Raw genomic sequence first — 19,795 nt, 5'->3', positions numbered from 1 at the left:
TAGGTCCTCCTCTACCGTTTTGTGTTCGTTGATCAATATACCTGTGCCATTTCAGGATGTGATGACTGAACGGGTTAGTTTCCACAGCGATGTTGGTGCATTCAAAATGGTGTACATACAATCCTGCCACGCTTGGGGCGATAACATCCAACAGCCTTATTTTTAACCGCTGACGGTGGCCCAGGTATTAAAGTCTAATTCACCTCCGGGTACTGGGACCCCCGCCAAGCCGTTTTTAATTCACATTTCATAACACTCTTCACCACACACTCAGCGACATACCTGCTCCGCTGTAATCAGGCGTCGACGCACACCCGGGACACGCTAGGTGTCACTGGGTGGGCCCGATGATGAAGCATGCCACCAACTAGGTTGGTGGGTGAGGGCTTCATGAGCACACTCACCAGGTGCCATTACCCCCTGACGAAACATACTTGAGTCCTTTGAATTAAAAATTAATAATTTTTGTTAACCCTTTTTACTTAAGCTAGTCTCCTTTTGATTAACTTCATGTCTGTTAATCTGTCATCGTAGTGCAGATCCTGCTGAAGTAAGGTCTCATCCATTCCAACTGCTCTGATTTTTGTTTCAGAGCTGATTGTGCTGCTTGAATAGCTTGTACAGTCGCATCAGTGGATGAATGCAATCTGTTTTTATTTTCTTCCCTGGTGGTCAGACTATCCCCTTAACCGGGCTGTGCAACAAAATGATTGGTGAATGGCTCCAGTTTTGGTTGGTTTTTATCCTCAATTGTTTTTCTCTTATGCCATGCTATGTTCTTTCGTTCCCGGAAGCAGAGGTCAGTGTTGGGGATACCTCTGAATCGGTGTGGTGAGGAAGTATGATCAAGCTATCACAGCTACTCTTCTAAATTTCTAGTTGTGATGTGGACCTCTTGCTCATCATTTCAGTTGCTGGATGCACGCCACCGCAGGTGAGCACACCAAAGCCAGAGGTACACCAGCGCCCAGCTATGGTTTCCAGAGGCCTCACTTTCTCCTTGCAAGGCTCTCCACTTGTGCTTCATGTGCATTTCTCCCCTCAACCACAAACTTCTCTTTGGCCACTGTTGTACATTAGGAAAACATTCAGATACTAAACCACTGCAGTGGATTGGCACGGATTTCCAAATGGTGTTAAGTCTTATTCACGTTAATTCAGCACAAGACAATAATATTTCATGCATAACTTCAATAATCCATATTCTCCATAAGCTGTGTTTTGAAGATAATTCTTCATATATATTCACATTCTTCTTCTTTATTATAAAAAGGGATAACCACAGTAGCCAACGCAGTTCGTCCTGCTGGACTTCTTCAGGGCTCTATTCACAAATAAATTCCTATTGAAGATGGTAATCATGATGAACTTTTGAATTACTGAAGTTGTACATGAAATATGGTTTTGAGCTGAATTACCGTGAATAATACTGAACACCATTTTTAAATGAGTGCCGAACCACTGCATTTATTTAGCATGCACATAGTGCCTTGGTTTGAAAGCACCTTTCGGGAGCCCCTCATAAGAAAACCCTGAATTACAGACAAGACTAAATCTTAAAACAGCCAGAAATACAGAACATGTCATACTCTGCTCATTACACAATCTTCCGATTACACTCTACAGAGGAAGTCGTTTGAGGAAGTCAAACAAAATATGAAGAACATGAAAATTACTACATGTAGAGGTTTGTGTTCCTTGCCAGAAGGGCATTTTCAGCTTTTAGCCACTGTTATTTGAGATGCCAGAAGAAGACCGGGACTGAGAGAGACAAAAAAGACCCTACGTTCCACCCAGAACAGTGGACCAAGAAAAAAACATTGAAACCTGCATGGACATTAACCACTAGAAGACAGTGCACAAAGCTCCAGGAAAAAAAATAATACAGAGGTACTTCAATGGGTGAGCAAGACATGGATGGAAAGGAGCCTGACCCTGGGATCTGAATATCAAAGGCTGACATGAAGCCTGTGCAGTGGAGAGGAGTAGAACAGAATGACCTTCAGCCATAGCAAAGACGTAGAAGAGTTGTTAGTCTTTAATTCACAACAATGCAGCCAATGTTTCAAGTTGGCATAAAGGTTACATCCTGAGTACATGTGCACCAATCCTTGATAAACTAGCCACTCTGCCAACTATGCTAGAACACCTTTTAACAGACCTAAAACAAATATTAACTCTACCAGCACTATCGAAACAAACAAGGGACATAAGGTTCCAAAAGAAAGTGCCACAGGCCAGGACAAAAGAGTAGGTAGGACCCAGAACGGAAGAAATCTACCATCGAGCCTAAACCAATTAACAGAGGCACCCATTGCATACACTTCTACTGAAGAGAAAGCCGGTATAATAAATCCTAAGAACAAACAAGCTCTCCACCAACAAAAAAGAAAAAAGTAGGAATAGGAAGTTAGAGCTTACAGGCTACATTAGGGACTGCTCTCCCTCAAGCAGTTTCCTGGACCCTGAGGACACTATACACGGGGGGGCGGACTCAATACCACTGACAAACTACAACTGGATCCACCTATGGCAAACAATCAAGGTCGACCATACCCAAGTACAGGAAATCCCCCCCATTCTATTCGATCTCTTGGCCAGCAAAGACAAAGGACCCAGAGTTATTAAATTATTTAAAAGCATTCAACGTTATACTACTGCAAGAAAACTGGAAGGATCAAGCATAGAATGACAAGAGTTTACATCGCAACTGGTTCCTGTGACAAAGGGTCCAAATACGGTCACGGGTCAGGCGGTCTGATAATTTATGCCTCAATATCCACAATAGAAACAATCCATCCAGTAAAACTGATTTTAGCAGTCCCAAGTGCTGTAACAACAAAAACTAACTTCAACGAAGTAGAATGGGCAATCATAATTATCAATACACACTTACACCCGAACATTAGGTCAAAAACTGCAAAGAACTAATCAAAGAATTAACAAGAATCTCAGAAGAAGGCAACACAGAGAACATCATACTAGCAGGATACATCAATTTTCACCTTCTTGGCACCACAGGTGAAGAAGAGCTACTACGGGAACTATCCATAGAGTGGAAAATCCCAAGCCAGGGGCCAAATTACTCAAACCAGCAAACTAGACCATCAACTTATTTACTCCAAGAGCTCTAACATTTCAACTTTAGGGCCCTAAATGTCAGTTCACTGAGGACTATCCCTTGGCCCCAACTTTTTATTCAACCACCTCCCACCTTGATTTCACCTATGTTACACTCCCCCCTGCTTCACAACATTTTTTTCTCATCAACTGGGAGATACCGAGCAAAGCGACCACTTACTGCAAGAGGCGACACTCAAAGCAAACGCCAAATACTTAATGGTGGTGAGCAAAAGTATTGGGCACAGAATACACCACTGACCTCAAATGGATAAGGTGTAGCAGCCCCCCCCCCCCTTCGGTTGAGGAACTATCCGAATTGGCAAAGATTCTTCTTTGCCAAGAAAATGACATGACGACCCATTCCCTAACTACACGGGAGAACTTCACAAAGGCCCTTAGGGATAAATGTGCCACCAGTATTGGAACGAAAACAGGAGCAACAGAGATTGTACCATCTGTAAACATAATCATTCCACAGATCAGAAGGTTACATTTTTTTTTCAATAAACCAAACTTTATGGCAGTAAGGCAGGAACCCTCAAAATCGAGGCCTGCAAGGCGACCTGCAGAAATTGAAGGCAACACTACAAAGAACAGAATGGGACAAAAAAAGGCAAAGAATCAAATTACTTTGGGTGGGGTTACTGGTATGTTAGGTTGTTTTCTATAGCGCATGGCTACCCCAGCAACAGGGCGTCCCAGCGCTCAACGGACATGCATGACTGAATGGTTTGTGAGGCTGTGCGGGGGAGAGAGAGTGTAATACCAGCCTCCACAGCACGGCGAAATTATATTGATGAAAATAGCCACGTTTTAATTAGCTTGCGGAAACACTGATGATGCGTAGTGGACCGTGCTTGTATATGGATAGAATTCCAAGGTAGTGGAGCCTTATGCTTGAATGAGCGTCCTCCCGCTCTACTCCTTCGTACCCTCATAGTACAGCCCCCAAGTAGCGATCTGCGGAGCGAAGATCACACATCGGGGTATAGAAAGTGCGAAGTCCCTTCAGGATACGAGGGCCCTGTCCGTATAGAATTCTGTGAGCTATACATAGGATTCTCTGTTTTACAGGAAGCCAGTGTAACCGAACGAGAGCCTGTGATACGGAACAGTGTTCTGGCAGGGTGAGCAGAGTGCGGGCTGCAGCATCTGATTGGTGCGGAGCAAGACAGTCTTTGGTAAATTGAAGAAAAGGTGGTTTTGTAGTAAACGCCTGAAAGTCACTGCATCGATTTGAGGAAGTGAGATCCAGAAGTAGAGTAGTTTTCCAAGTAATGTATTTAACCCCTTCGATGCTCATGACGAGCTGAGCTCGTCATGTAAAAGGGCATTCTGTAAATTTCAGCACAGGAGGGGGATCTGCTTAGCAGCCAAGGTGTTAAGATCGACTATGGATTGGGTCAAACAGGGTTTCATGAGCTGTGCCAATACAATGTTCAAATGCCAAGGAGGAGGTGCTCGACGAATTGGTGGAAACATCCGAAAAAGACCCCTGAAGAATTGTTGAATTACTCTGGAAGAGTAAAGAGAGTTGGAGTCATCTTGACGAAACCTTGAGACTGCTGCTAGTACAACGAGAGTCCTGATTTTGCCACGTGTAAAAAGAAAGGCAAGAGTTGCTCCGGTGTGGAATGAATATGATGTACTTGGGCATCATTGCACCAGACAAAATCTTTTCCACTTGAGTTTGTATGTTTTCACAGTTGAAGCTGCTCTAGCCTTAGCCAGGACCTCTGCAATCTAAAGGAATGTCCAAATTTACAAATTAATAGTGCTCAGGTTCCAAGCCGCTAAACGTAGAGATGCTGGGTCGGGATGACAGACTTGGCCCTGATCCATGGTCAGAAGATTCGGAAGAGGGCGAAGAATGATCGGGTTGCACTGTGACAGGAGCAGAAGTTCCGTAAACCAGACTGGTCGAGGCCATTTGGGGGCTATTAGAATAATGTGCCAGGGTTCCTTCCTCATTTTTCAAAGAACTCTGGGAACTAGAGGCATTGGTGGAAAAGCGTAGGCATATATTTTCGACCAGTTCATCCAAAAAGCATTTCCGCATGACTCTGGTTGGAAAAGCCAACTTGCGTAGAACAGGTATTTGCGGTTTAGAAGTGTTGCAAACAGATCTAGAATCGGAGGACCCCATAATTGAAAAATGTGATCCAGTGTGGGTTGATGAAATTCCCATTTGTGGTTGGTTGTGGAAGATCTGCTCAGTGAATCTGCAAGATTGTTTGATGCTCCCGGAACGCGCACTGCTGAAAGGACGACCTGATGTTGAATCGCCCAATCCCAAATTTGTTGAGCCTGATGGGACAGCAGCATGGACCTTGTGCCTCATTGTTTGTTTATGTAGTGCATGCATGTTCTGTTGTGTTGACCATTCGGATCAACACCGATGCTCCCTGTATGATAGAACGGAAAGCTTTTAGAGCCAGAAAAAAGGCCAGTAACTCAAGTGATTGATGTGCCAGGATTTTTGCTGAATGTTCCACTTTCCCTTTACTGTTAGTCCCTGAAGATGCGCACCCCAACCTTCTAGAGATGCATCCGTTGTGAGTGAAACTTGGAGTGTCCACCAGGAATGGACGACCTGAAGAGACGTTTTTCACAAGAGTCCCCCACAGGAGAGCTCTTTTTATCCGAGATGTGACTTTGACCAAATCGTTGTAGGATCCTGAGACTTGAGCCCATTGTTTGTCCAATTCCTCCTGAATAGGTCTAATGTTTAGCCGGCAGAGGGGGACTAGAGGAATGCAGGAGGACAACATCTCCAGGAAAGATTTCAACTGACGGACAGAAGCAGACTCTTTTAAAAGGAGGGAGATCGCTAGACTTCTTTCATGTGGCACAAAAGCCTTTGCTAGCTTGGTGTCTAGGATGGCTCCCAAGAACAGTCTGTTTTGAGCAGGGAGAAAATTTGACTTTTCCATGTTGAATGTAAGGCCCAGGGATTGGAAGAGGGACCTGCAGAATAGAGTGTGTTTGGAAGCCTGTTCGAACAACCGTGCCTTCAGCAGGCAGTAGTCTAGGTATGGAAATATTTGCACTCCTTGTAGGCAAAGGTAAGCTGCCACCGGTCCGAGGTCTTTGGTAAACACACAGGGAGCAGAACGAAGGCCAAATGGAAGAAATTTGAATAGAAAGTCTTTCCCGGCCACTCTGCATCTGAGAAATTTCCTATGTCTCGGCAGAATGGGAAGATGACAATAAGCATCCTGAAGATCCAAAGTTGTCATACTCCCCTTGAGATAGTAGAGGAAGTACCTCCTGAAGGGACAACATGCAAAAAGTTTGTTTGTTGATGCATTTGTTCAGGGCATGTAGGTCCAGAATAGGGCGCCATTCTCCCGACTTTTTCTGTATGAGGAAAAACCTTAAATAAGATCCACTGCCCTTTTGTAGCTTTGGTACCACTTTGATCGCGCCTTTTCATAGTAAAATTGTGAGTTGGTTAAAAGTTCTTTCAGGTGGGCAGGAGGTGGAGAATTAGGAGGAATCTTTACAAACTCCAATGAGTGTCCTTTGCGCACAATGCCCAGAACCCATTGATTAGTAGTAATCAGTGACCATTTGGAGTAGGAGTGAAAGATTCGACCTCCAACCCTTGAAAAAGCGGGAGGAGTCAGGGACGTGAGTGATGAAAGTCATTGTTTTTTTGGAAGAGTCCTTTCCTCTGTAAAAGGATTTACCTCTGTATTATCTGTAGGACAAAGAATGCTGTTGCCTGTACGATTGCTTATTCTGGGAGGAGTAACGTTGTTGCCTTTCTTTATATTGATTGGAATTTCCTCGGAAGGAAGATGTGGAGCCACGACCTCTTGCGCCTCAAAAAGGGTGCTATTTAAACTGGAGAATTCCGAGAGCACAGGCAGTGTCCGTGTCTCTTTATTGTTTGAAGGGCATCGTCGATATGTTGTCCAAACAAAGATTCGCCATCATAACGCATGTCCAATATTTTCGTCTGTACTTCTTGACAAAAGGACCTGGCTTTTAACCAGCCTGGTCGCCTGAGGACTGCTGCACCAGCCAAAAGACGGAAACCAGTGGAAGACACATTCACAGCACAATCAATAATTTCGGAAGAAATTATTTCTCCTTCAAGAAGAATTTGTAATGCCTCTGCTTTAGAAGCCTCTGGTATTGGATCTACCAGGGATGATATGTCTGACCACATTTGTCGGTCAGAACGACCAAGGATAGCCAGAGAATTGGCCCCACGAACTGTAGTTGCAGCCATAGTGGGAAATTTCTTGCTAATAGCATCAAGGCGTCTACCTTCTCGGTCCGGCAGTGCAGATAATGGAGATGAAGGATTCCTAGCCCAATGTTGTGCTGCCTGAGTAATAATGGAATCAGGCTTTGGTTGAGAAATAAGACAAGCAGGTGAATTTGCAGGGGCTTTGTACTTTTTATCCAGCCTCTGCAGAACAGCTGGAATTGAATTGGGGTTTTGCATGAGCTTGAGGCCTTCTTGCCAGATAAAAATCGATGGGAATAGAACAAACTTGCTTGAGGCTGATCTTTAAAATCATATAGAAACAATCTTCCTCCCCCAATGTCAAAATGCTTTGTCGCTCCCAGTGTTTCCACATACCATCCCTAGATAGATTAGGAAACAACCCAGAGAGCCACAGGGGAGTATGATGATTAAATCTTGGAATTTTCAAGCATTTCTGAACCAGCGACCAGATTACCCCATATAGCTTCCATTGTCTTACATCCCATTTTCTTATAATATAGTTTCTGTTTTCCTCAGTAAAACACCAATTGCCTCCCTACTTAATATCAATTCATATATTGTAGGGGAGTTCTCATTTCTATAGGAGCTATTTGGTTCATTCACCCCAGGATCAAACAGGATTGCCATTTGGGTGAGTAAGCAGGACCAGTGATAATACCTTATATTGGGTACCCCTAGACCTCCCCTTTCCTGTGGCAGTGACATAAATTTTAAGGATCTTCTAACCTTGCCGTACTGCCAGAGGAAGTTCATAAAAAGAGCTTCTATTGATCTAATAAGTTTTTCATCAATTAAAAAGGGGATGGCTCGGAACAATTATAGTATCTTTGTAAGCATAGTCATTTTGAGGACGTTCGCGCGCCCTACTATTGACAGGTGTAATGTATCCATTCTTTTCAAATCTGTTTCCATAGATTTCAGTACTGGAGTAAAGTTGTGCCTGATGATATGAGCGGGTACAGCGGTAATCGTGATCCCTGGGTATACTGCAGATTCAACGAATCTCGGATCGGTTTTAACTATGTTCTGTGAAAAAAGTACCTGGGTCTTCCCTTCATTTAAACGGTACCCTGAATATCTACTGAATGCCTTAGTAATATCAACCACGGCCCGGAAGGCAACATCCGGTTCTACTGTGATGACTGACAGGTCATCGGCATAAGCCAAGATTTTTGTTTCAAAGCCCTTTGTATTCACTGGTTTAATGATTGTGCTATCCGTTGTATAGGGGGATCTATATAGAGCGCAAACAGAATAGGTGAGAAGGTGCACCCCTGGCGAGTCCCTCTTGTTATATAGATCTCGTCTGAGCTCTCGCCCATCATTTGGATCCTTGCGACTGGATCTAAATACATCGCTTGTACAACCTTCCTAAATCTTGGCCCAAACCCTCTGCCCTCCATCAAACACCTAGGATAATCCCACCGGACACGGTCGAAAGCTTTCTCTGCGTCAAGGAGGATCATTGCCACCCCCCCTCCGCCCCAGCATGTATATCAAACAAAGTAATTGCGCATCTTATATGGTCCGTAGTTCCACGGCCAGGGATGAAACCATGCTGCAAGGGAGAGACAAGGCCCCCAATGATCCTCCCCAACCGGATTGCGAGAATTTTTGCATAGATTTTATCATCTGTGTTTATTAGAGAAATTGGTCTATATGACCCTGGATTTTCTTTTGCCTTCCCCTTTTTATGAAACACCACTATCTCCATGAATCAGGTATTTTCCCCAGTATTTATAATCCCATTAAATAGATCCAGGAGCATTGGGGCGGTCTCCTCTAATACCTTTGTGTAAACTTCGAGGGGTATACCATCGGGGCCTGCCGCCTTGCCCAAAGCTAGATCTCGTATGGCTCCCAATAATCCTTCCATCGTGATGTCCTTATCCAGAGTTTCCCTATCCCCCTGATCTAATCTAATTCCTGGCTCCACCAGTTCTTCTAATGGTATTTCTGCAGTTAGGTCTTCCTGATATAATTTTTGATAGAACCTTTTAAAAACATTCAAAATTTCCAAAGGCTCCACAAAATCCTGACCCTGCTCTACAATTCGAGTTATTGCATTTTTAGAAGCGACCTGTCTAGTGCGAGTGCCCTTCCCGCCTGTTCGCCTGTCTCATAGAGCTTGCCTCTCTGCGCTTAATACTCCTGAGCTGTTTTTATTGCCATTTGTTTATGGATTTCCGCTTTAATGGAGCATTTGGGGATTGACATTGGGGGATACAATGGTCAGGGAAGAGATTAGATCCCTGGATCATCTTCAGCAGAGGTATCCCCTGCTGGGGAATCAAGAGTTTAAATATGCACAAGTCACTCACACAATCAAATCTAAGAGGCCACGTATCACTCTAGACAAAAGGTGTAGTATATTGGATTAACTTTTAGGGGGAGGGCGTAGAGTTAAAGGTATCTACGGGATATTACTAGAAGAAATACAGGACAATATAGAAAAAACTGAGGTATCTTGGGCCACAAAACCCTGATGTCGACTTGGATAGAGCACTAGTTTGAAGTTTTTATTAATTTAGAGCAGTTACTTAAAACCATTGCTATAAAAGACAGCATTAGCACATTTATAAAAATCAGCGGTGGCTCATTTGTCATTAAAAAACAAAGCTGAGAAACAGCTCTACTGGCTTAGTGACCATTATGCTTATAAGGAAAACAGTCTTTTAGTTCCCAATGTAAACATTTTGCTAAGCTGGACAAAAATGAAAGATGATTAAAACAAAAGGTGCTAAACCACGGGGGCAAAAAAAATCTGTAATGAGTTTTTGAGAGGGAAGGGGTAGGAGAGCGGGAACCAAAGAAGGTGACAGAAGATTGTCCAAGAGTCTCACAAATTTTCCAGACCTTGCAAGCACTTGAGTGTCAGTAGACATAAAACAAAGGGCCGAAGCCTCCCAGCTTGTCGTAATACCCCATCTTGATAGAGCACTCTTCTGGATTAAAGACTTCTACGCTCCTTTAACTTGAAAGCACAACAACATTTTAAAACACTTTTTAATCTATATTATACACCCTCTAAGTTATTTGATTGGGGGAAGAAGGGGAGGGGGGGAAATAACAGATGTCCCAGTTGTTCAGAGGGCCCGGGGGACCTCCTACATATGTTCTATCAGTGCGATAAAATCCAAATGGTTAAAAAAGATTGTGGCATTCTGGGAGGGGCTGCTAGGCATTAAGATAAGCCTATTCCAAACATTGATGATCTTAGGCTGCGATAATAAGTTGGCCTTAAATTCAGACACAAAGGCTTTGGCTTTTATCTCAGTCACAGTACTCCGCATCCTGATCTCAGCTGCATGGAAGGATACGGAGGCACCATCATTCCTGATGTTGTTGATGAGGTATGCATAATATAGAAGCCGCTCTTTATGAGCTAAAGGGCAGAAAAACACGGGAGATGGGTCTAAAGATGTGGGCACCTGTAGAGCTTTGGAGGGCCAATAGGTTGCAGCAGTAATCAATTATAAGATGCAGAACGGTATAGAGGTGTATATAATGTCTGTCTTCTCTTATACCCGTCTCTCTCTCTCTCTATATATATATATATATATATCATATAATACTTGTATATATAACTGTATAAATTGTCTCTCTAGGTTTTAAGCTTTTATAGGATCTTAACTTTTTTTAATCTCTTTGAATGCCGGATGATTTATGATATTTGTTTTGTTGTATAATGAATTTAATGTTTTATATTGTGTCAAATAATTCTCAATAAAAATTTTAAAAAACTAATCAAAAAAAAAAAAAAAGAAAAGAAACAATCTTCCTCTCTTGTGGTCATAGGAAGGTGGAATCTTTTTGCCGCTCTTTCCATGAGTAAATGAAAACCACCTATGTCCACTGGTGGAGAATCCAGAGGAGATGGAGTAGTGGGAGACTGTTTGAATTAGGTAGTTGTCCCATTCAGAAAGAAGGGATCTGTCATCCAGCTCACCCTCCTCCCTGTCATCGTCGTCATCATCATCATCATCATCGTCGTCCTCTTCCATGACCTGAGGAGCATCCTGATGTTGATCCTTGGTTTGACACAGAAGGTGCGGCAACTGATTTTTTTATTAGGGGGGAGGTTGAAGAGGCGTTTGAGGCGCAGGAGAGGCCTGTAATGAACTTGGAAAACGGCGGTAGTAATCATCCAGCATGAATTGGAGGTTGGAAATTAGAGTTAAAGGCATCTGTGCCATAGGAAGTTCCGGCACAGGTTGCATGTCACAAGTAGAAAAATCTTCTAGGTCCTCACCATCATCAGAGTCCTGACATTTTATAAGAAGTTCAGAGGGACTGCAAGCAGCCCGAAATCTTTTATCATCCTCAGATTCCTCATCATCAGAAGAAAATAACTCAGCTTGAGGATGAGAAGGAATTTGAATTGGCATTAGGGTATCCAAAGAGGAACGTCGCCATTGAAGTAAAGAGCTTGAAGATTTCAATGGTACCAGATCCATGGTTGCAGTTATTGCGGTCATCGTTGACAATAAACGCACCGTCGACGAATCCACCGCAAAGTGCAAAGGGTCAACAAAATCTTTTTCTGTGCGCTTGACACGTCGAAGAGGTCAAAGGCATTGTAGACTAAATAGGTCTCACCTTAATGGATACAAACGTCGACGGTGAAAATGCCGACGACAGGATCATAGCCGTGGAAGTCATCGACGTAGACGCGACAACTCTCGCCGACGGGGAAAGCGGCAACGAGCTAGTCGACGAGATGGGCAGTTTCTGAGATAACAACTGCGCAGATAGTCTTTGACGCCCGAGAATCAGATCTCGAAGGCGTAGAAGGTGCAGAAAGACCCTAAAGTTTAAGGTTGAATAGTGGGCTTATCCACCTGATGTTCCTTCACCACTTTAGGTTGTGGTGAAACCTTTTGATACTCACTGGTTCTCTTCAATGATGAAGTCTTGACTGATGACTCTTCACATCTGAGAGAGGGTTCTCTGAAATCTTTAACTTCTTTAGCCACAGAAGGAGACACCCTTCTCTGTCCTTCAGAGTCTTCTGAGAGAAGGTTCTACATATTTTACAATCCTATACCTGGTGTTCAAGATATAGGCAATATATGCACTTTTTATGAGGGTCTTCAGAATGAAGTCCCTGTTTTCCACAGGTTCCACAAGGTCTGAAGAGGCACTTCTTGGTGGTAGACATCATAAAGTTGACTTTGAGAAAAAAACTGAGCTGAGCTCAGGGAGACTCCCTTCACACGACGTGGTGTAGAAAATCTGAGGGCCTGAGCCTCTGGGGAGAACATTCTAAGGGGGTGCGGACGCCTGATTGGCTGGAATTTGGACCAAACATAATGACGGATATATTTTAGAAGTGACAAGTTGTCTATCTATAATTACTCTGTTTTTTTCCTTTCATGTATATATATAAGTATCTTATTACTACATCGCTGTTATGTGACACTGCCCGTAATAAACTCACCAGTAAAGTCATAGATTTAGGGTTAGTCCTAGCTACAAGAGAGATTACTAACCATTGGAAAGCTGTCACTATGCCTAATGCAACGAGATGGTTACGGGAATTTATAAAGTGGGCGGACTGTGAGGGGATCTTCCGATTATAAATGGCTCGGAGAACCAATAATAACAAAATGCTTGAGGCAGCTAGGGCCTGGGTGGCGTTGGTGGACGTGCTCCAGAATCCGACTGACAACGGTGACTGACCTTCTGAAAGGTGGGACTTCTCCTACTGCACTGAAGCATTACCGTTGTAGTGTGGGTGGGAAGGATGATGGGTGAGGTGATTGTTGCGAGAGCATCCCCCCCTCGATGGGGCCCTGATTACCGACACACTGCTTTGAATTGGATGGCAGGAGCAAATGCTGCGTGACATAGGAGAAGAGGAGGGGAGAAACAGGTCTGACTGGTGGGGGGGGGGGGGGTGTATTTTTTAGTTGCTTATAAGATGGGAGGAGGAATTAGACTATGCATAAGCCTAGAGCAACATGGACTTGACGTCCAGGACAGAATAGAAGGTTGTACTGGCATAGACAATTATACTGAATAGACAACATTCATGAAGAAATGATTGCCGAGGATTAGGACGGAGATAGACAGACTATGAAGTTGACATATTAGGATTACCATCTATGAAACATTGTATGGTGGAATGTACTGTGAACTTGAAGTATAATGGTCTAAATGATTTAAAATATGAATAAAGTTGGTTAAAAAAAAAAAAGAAAATCGCTATGTTATGTACTGTGGGACTCCAACTTCGACGACAGGGAATATTCAAGCATGTGAATCTATGAAAGACACCCCAATACTGGAGAAACAGCAGCTACCTACGATGGGGCATACATAAAAATCGGGCATAAAATAAGAGGAGCAGAGCAACCTTTGGACCAAATGGTCATGCCATAGAAACTCATCCCATAGAGAGTACCTCTTTGACACTCTACCGGATCTAGGTCTAACTAACTGGTGGGTAACCTCTGAAACCCATCAGAGTTGCAAGAAGGCAGTAACAAATGCAACAAAACTATATATCCATAATCGAAGACAAAGAAACCATGGCTACAAGGCTGGTCTGTGCTGAATGATTATAGAGTTGTCAAACCACAATCACATTTAAGTGCAGGTTTCAAAATGAAGACAAAAGAAACAGTCTTAAGAATGCGCCTCAGCATTTTACTGATCCTCTTGCACTTACAAAACAATTCAGTGGATAAACGTATTCTGAACCACCATTTAGGTACCCTGTGAACAGGTAAAGGTGGCAAACCGTCAAAAGGAAATATGGGGGATGGGGGTCTATGCAGGAGGAACATTGAACAGCTCTTTTAAAGGTTTTTATGGTTCTTAAAGTTGTACCAGCTATCCAATTAAAGGGGAATGGCAAGCAGACATTAAAAGCTCCATATTGGGACACTTGGAGAAAGGGGAACGCCCGTTTTTTACAGTATGAGCTGGAGGAAAGAAAAAAGCTTCCTTAGATTATTGATTTTACTGAACGAATGTTCCACTTAATATTTGCATAGAGGGAAAAAGAATATAAAGCTTGAGCACCTTTTTACTTTCTCTATTTTCAATATTTATAATGTAAACAAACTTGCAAAGGTTTTAATTAGTCATGCAATTTAAGTCCTACTACATGTTGAGGCAATCTGCTGTTGCCTTGATAGCTGGTGATCTAAAATTATGCCTAGGGTTTTTGCAGTGTAGTGTAGGGCTCGAGAGCATAGCACTTAAATCTTGCTAACCATACGAGCTGATTTAATTGCTACAAGAAAAACTGCTTTCCACGAAAGATACTGTAGGGACACCTTCAGTATAGGTCCAAAAGGGACCTGCGTGAGATGTGAAAGGACTATGTTAAGCTCCCAGGGAGGGGGAAGGCGCCCAATAGGAGGAAAAACCTTCTGTAGGCCTTCAAGAAAATCCTTAATCACTGGAATTTCTGCAACAAATGGCGCACGTGACCCAGATAAAAGATCATACATGCACCAGTCATTTTCACATAAATCCCTCTCTCGACTAATTTACCAACCAACTGCCAAGATAACATGCATAAAGAGAATTCAGATCCTCCTTAGAGGAAATTTGGATCATTCTCCAGTGGAAATTAACCTGGGTAGCGACAGAATGCAAATGCTTAGTAAAGAGCAACTCTATGTCTGGCGAAATATAGATGAAGAATGTACCCAATAATTGAGGGCAGAAATAAAAGAATTCCACAAGTTAAATAGTAGCTCAGTAACTTCTGCGATTACTCTCCGGAAGACAGTCATGTTCATTCCAGGGTATGTTCAAGATTTTCTATGGATTACTGCGATCTAGCACAAAAAGTGTCTATAACTGCCAGATACAACCATCTAAATGTACTCAAGCAGCAAGTGACAGACTCCTCTACATACAGTTCTTCAACTTCCCTTACAACAGGAGCAAGTGAGCCGATGTCTGTTACAAAGAACTAACTCTCCTCATAGGCAGACAGATATCCGTGCTTAACTCCTAACAGACACAGACTCAAAACAGCTTCATTCCATTTCTACAGGAATGAGATCTCTTAGTAACAGTTTACTCACCACTTCTGTGCCAGTGACACCAGCCAGCAGTTCTGTCACCGCCTCGCCTGGTCCACACTGGTCCAAAATATCAAGCCCATGGAGAGCTGCACCAATGCTGCCCGTGGCTATCATCGATGGAGGGTACAGAATAAATGAGAACTCTGGAAACAAGCGTGGGAAAGGGGATCTGTTAAGTTGGATAATGGACTACGGGTAGGACAGCAGTAGGGAATAAGGAAAAAGCAAGGCCTAAAGCAATTGGACATCATGTTTGTATGAGACAAAACAAAAACAAGAATATGTGCCTTGGCTTTGTCTGGAGAATTAAGAGAATGCCATATCCAACTCAGAGCTCATCGAGGGGTTGGTGGTTTTCTCCTCCATCACATCAGGGGAACATGGAATAGCTTCTCTTTGGTCAAAAAGACATAGTCAGAAAAATATGTGGTCTCTTTGCAGTAACTCCACTAGAACAGAGGGCGTACTTTCTAAGTTGCTGCGTTGGCAATAAGAGCCTGACTCCTAGTCAGCAGACAGCAAAACTATAACAGGTTCTTCCTGATGTGCTCACCAATGCAGACCATAAACCAATAGGCATGAGAGAAATGGTAGACAGGGGAATACAGTTATCACATGCCTTTACAACTCCTTGTAAACTATCCCTTTTAGAAGGGAGTCATATTTTTAGCCCTTTTATTTTTTTATTTAGCTGTCCTAAGTCTGTTATCCCATGATGCATATCCCTTTCTCAGACAGCCTAACTCTCCACTTCTTTTTCCTCCCCCAGTACCACCTGGCAGTCTTAAGGCAAGAAAAGTGCAATACAAGCAACCATTACATAACATGTTCCCATCTCCTGGTTCAACTTTACCTTCAACCTAAGCATCAGACTCTAGACAATTGTGTCAAACGAAAGTAAGCACGGATTCCCAGGTTTATGCCTTGCATATGTCCACGATGGGGATAAGTTCAATCCAGGCAGTGGCTGCAGCTTTCGCTTGTACAATAGACTACCGGTAATTGGTCAGTTAAATATCTGATAGAAATACATGGTACTATCCACCTAATAATGGGCTGTTCCGATGTAGCTAGACAGTCTATTGTGATCAGAATTCACAAATAATGGTTTCGAACATCATTGGTACCAGAACACCCCCCTGATGTCTAGTGAATGATTAGACCTCTATGCTGGTGACAGATTTGGGAGGAAGGTAGCAAGAGAAACATGAAAATCAAACATGAAAATCAGAAACCACTTTAGTTCAAAAGGCTGTGGGGGTTTGGGTGGAGAAGGAATACCCTACTGCCATGAAAATGTGTTCAGGATTCGACAGCTAATCAAGCCTGTAATTCCCAAACACTTCTCGTGGATGTAATTACAATTAAGAGAAGCTGTTCTTCATTAGAGATGCTGCAAAAGAGCTCAGTTTATAGGCTAAAATATTTGGCTCATTCGTGTTCACAGTACCATGTAACGTGCCCATGGAGCATATTGGCTTTTTATTAGTGGAAGACACTCGTTGAGAACTTCCAGAATGTTTAACCGTTGGGTTCTTAAAAAGGAGGACAATTGCTACAAAGATTATCTTTAAGCAGTTATGACTCCTACTGAAGACCTTTGCAACTTTGATTTGGCTATATGGAGTAAGTAAGGAACATGGACATCTTCCCGGCCTGAAATGGGATTGTGATCCTATTTAGACACCATATGCAGAACAGCTTTCATTTTAATGCACAAGTTACCTGTTTCGGTATCTCAATGCAATCAGAGGGCAGATTCAAATGGCCGTAATGCCTGACCTCAGGATCAATACAGCCAAATTCTATGAAGGCTAGGCCATTGGATCAGGCCTGCATGGCAATCTGTGGTGTATTAGAGACATTTGACGATGGTCCGGGTACTACCATCGCCACAGGCAATCTGGTGCTATCAAGATACTCTTCAATTTTCATGGTTTTACTATTCCCATTACCTAAGTGGAATCTGTGGAAAGGGCCAGATAAATGATAAGAACCAATTGATCAAAATGGTATTTCACACACAATTTTGCTGTGATGACCTGGTCACGAAGTTACTTCATTTTTTGTCCCATGGTGAATAGGTCCACATACCCCATTCTGCCAAAGGTTCTACGGCTGTCGCTCAGAACCCACTAGTAATTTTTCTCTTGATGTTAATTGAGGAAATCCACCTTCTGATTCTGTACCTCTGGGATGTTTATCACGGTCAGCAATACATTTCTGGCCAGGTCTCAATGCCACATTGTTTGTGCTTGCAATGATTGCCGTTTGGTTCTTGGTCCTTCCAATTTGTCAGTAGAATGGATGGTAGTACTGTCTGTTTCGATTAGCGACAAAAAAGGAAGGAAAGCTTTGAGTGCCAAGAGCACTGCTCTGAATTTGATATGATTGATAAGACTTGTCAATAGTCTTGATTTGTCATATGTTCCATGTGAGCATCCCATCAGGATAAGGAGGCACCCGTGACTATTGCTTGCGTCTGGATTTTCTTTTGGAATGGAACTCAGACTAGCAAATATTTTAGTTTAGCACCATGCCAAAGAGTTTAGTACTAATGCCATGAGATGGTATCTTTCCAATTGACTCTTTTCTGAAAACATTGATCTGAGAGGCACTGCTGAGGGGTCTCATGAACAGCCTTGTGATTGATAAAATGAATATGGAAGATGCCGTGGATCTTACAAGTAAGGCACTTGACGATCTATAGATTGCTGGTGTGTACCAGGTCCACCCATTTGTACTTACCTGTTAATACTCAATCCTCAAGAATATACACCTTTTCGTTTAAACAGTTTATTTTAGCTGCTAGATTATGTTAGGCATTGTACTATCTTCGATGTTGATGTGTTCATCTTGTTTTGGAGACCCAGCTTGGATAGTAGGCGTGCTATGGCTTTGAAATCCTGTGCTGGTTTGGGCTGAGAATCTGCTTTACCAGTCGTAGAGCTAGGAATAACCAAAGATCATACCTTACTCCCTAGAAAGGCTGCAACTACTGCTGTGCACTTCAAGAAGGTTCGTGGAGCTGATTTTAAGCCGAACTGTAGCACTGTACTGATGATGTTCTTTTTCTACGGATCGGAAAAATTTCCAATAATGTGATAAAGGATTGTGAAAATAAGCACCTTGAAGGCCCATAGCACAAATCCAGTTTTCAGGAGTCTGTTTTGAGGGGTTGGGGAGTTGGCGGGACACAGGCTGTGAAATAGCCCCTCCCCCCGAACCAGAGTACCCAGTTTGAATTGGGTTTACAACCCATCTGTCCGTGGTTCATGATTTCCACACGAGTGGTTAACCACTGCACAGGGGCGAGAGCAGTCTTAGCTGACTCAAAGAGTAATGTAATGTAATGATGATACTTGTAAAGCGCACTGTTACCCCATCTCGGGGTGTCCTGGCGCTGAAGACCGCTGGGGAACCCATCCTGGCTTTCCCTGTGAGATGGTCCCTTCTGGGTATCTCCAAGGTGAAACCATGCATCCCCGGCGTCTGTGGGGGCCGTTGTAGAGATGAGGCAAGCTTAATGCCCAGAGTTGCCGAGTGTGATCCCTGGTTAGAGTAGGCACCGAGGCGAGAATTATCGAGTCCGTTGACCCTGGTCCACAATCCTGCCGCGTCGGGAATCGAACCCTGGTCACGGGCCGTTCTCTGCTTCCGGGTCTGCCGCTTCTAACAAGTGAGCCACACCATTCCACTGAGTATCCTTACAGGGATTCACACAATTAAAAATCTGTTGCTAGGGTAGGCACAAGGTGTATACCCTATAAGATATTGCTCGAAAGGGTGAATGTCACATATGTGAGCACCTATGTATGGTAGTAGATAAGAAGGAAGGTATTGCACAATGTGCAAACAGTTATTGCAACTGATGAGCTGGTAGAGGAAGTAGGCATATGTGCCATCTGATGGTTTAATATAAGGTGCATATAACTTTCCACACAGACCTCATGTGCATATCATTTGTTCCATTTGTGTGCAGGGAATGATTACATTTTAGTTACACGAATTTAGTCATATGTGCTCCATTATTACATAAGGGACCATTGTGGAGCCCATTTAGAGAACTCTACAGACCTAGGACATATCCAACTGAGAGTTAAACATTTATCCCGGTAGGTGCATAGTTGGCACGGGAATAAGCCATGCAGGCTTTAAAGAAGTTTATAGGATTAATTTTCTATGTGAATCGTCAAACTGATTTTTTGTCCTGATAAGACCCATGTAAATTATCTGTGGGTTGAAACAAACACTGGAGAGGGGATTGTCTAAAACAGAAATGATTTATTATGTCTGGATAAGCAAAAACTTTGGACAGAATATTGTATTTGTGAATACCCACATTGTATTTATGCAGAATATTTAATTGGTTCTCACAACT

The 19,795-nt window shown here is 43.0% G+C and overlaps 1 protein-coding gene across 2 annotated transcripts in view; it reads right to left on the bottom strand.

The window, feature by feature from the left end:
- Positions 1–19,795, bottom strand: part of CCND3 (cyclin D3) — a 171,548-nt gene that overhangs the window by 108,141 nt on the left and 43,612 nt on the right. For both annotated transcript variants that reach the window (XR_015296027.1, XM_086923521.1), the window contains exon 4: positions 15,415–15,557. Coding sequence is in view for 1 of the 2 variants with exons in the window: in XM_086923521.1 (XP_086779647.1) it covers positions 15,415–15,557 (143 nt within the window). In the remaining variant the exon portion in view is untranslated. The remainder of the gene's footprint in view (positions 1–15,414; positions 15,558–19,795) is intronic.

This window comes from Lissotriton vulgaris, chromosome 5 (genome assembly GCF_964263255.1).
Source record: "Lissotriton vulgaris chromosome 5, aLisVul1.2, whole genome shotgun sequence".
NCBI classification, from domain to species: Eukaryota; Metazoa; Chordata; class Amphibia; order Caudata; family Salamandridae; genus Lissotriton; species Lissotriton vulgaris.
The sequence above is the reverse complement of the archived record's forward strand: the minus strand, read 5'-3'. Positions and strand labels throughout refer to the sequence as shown.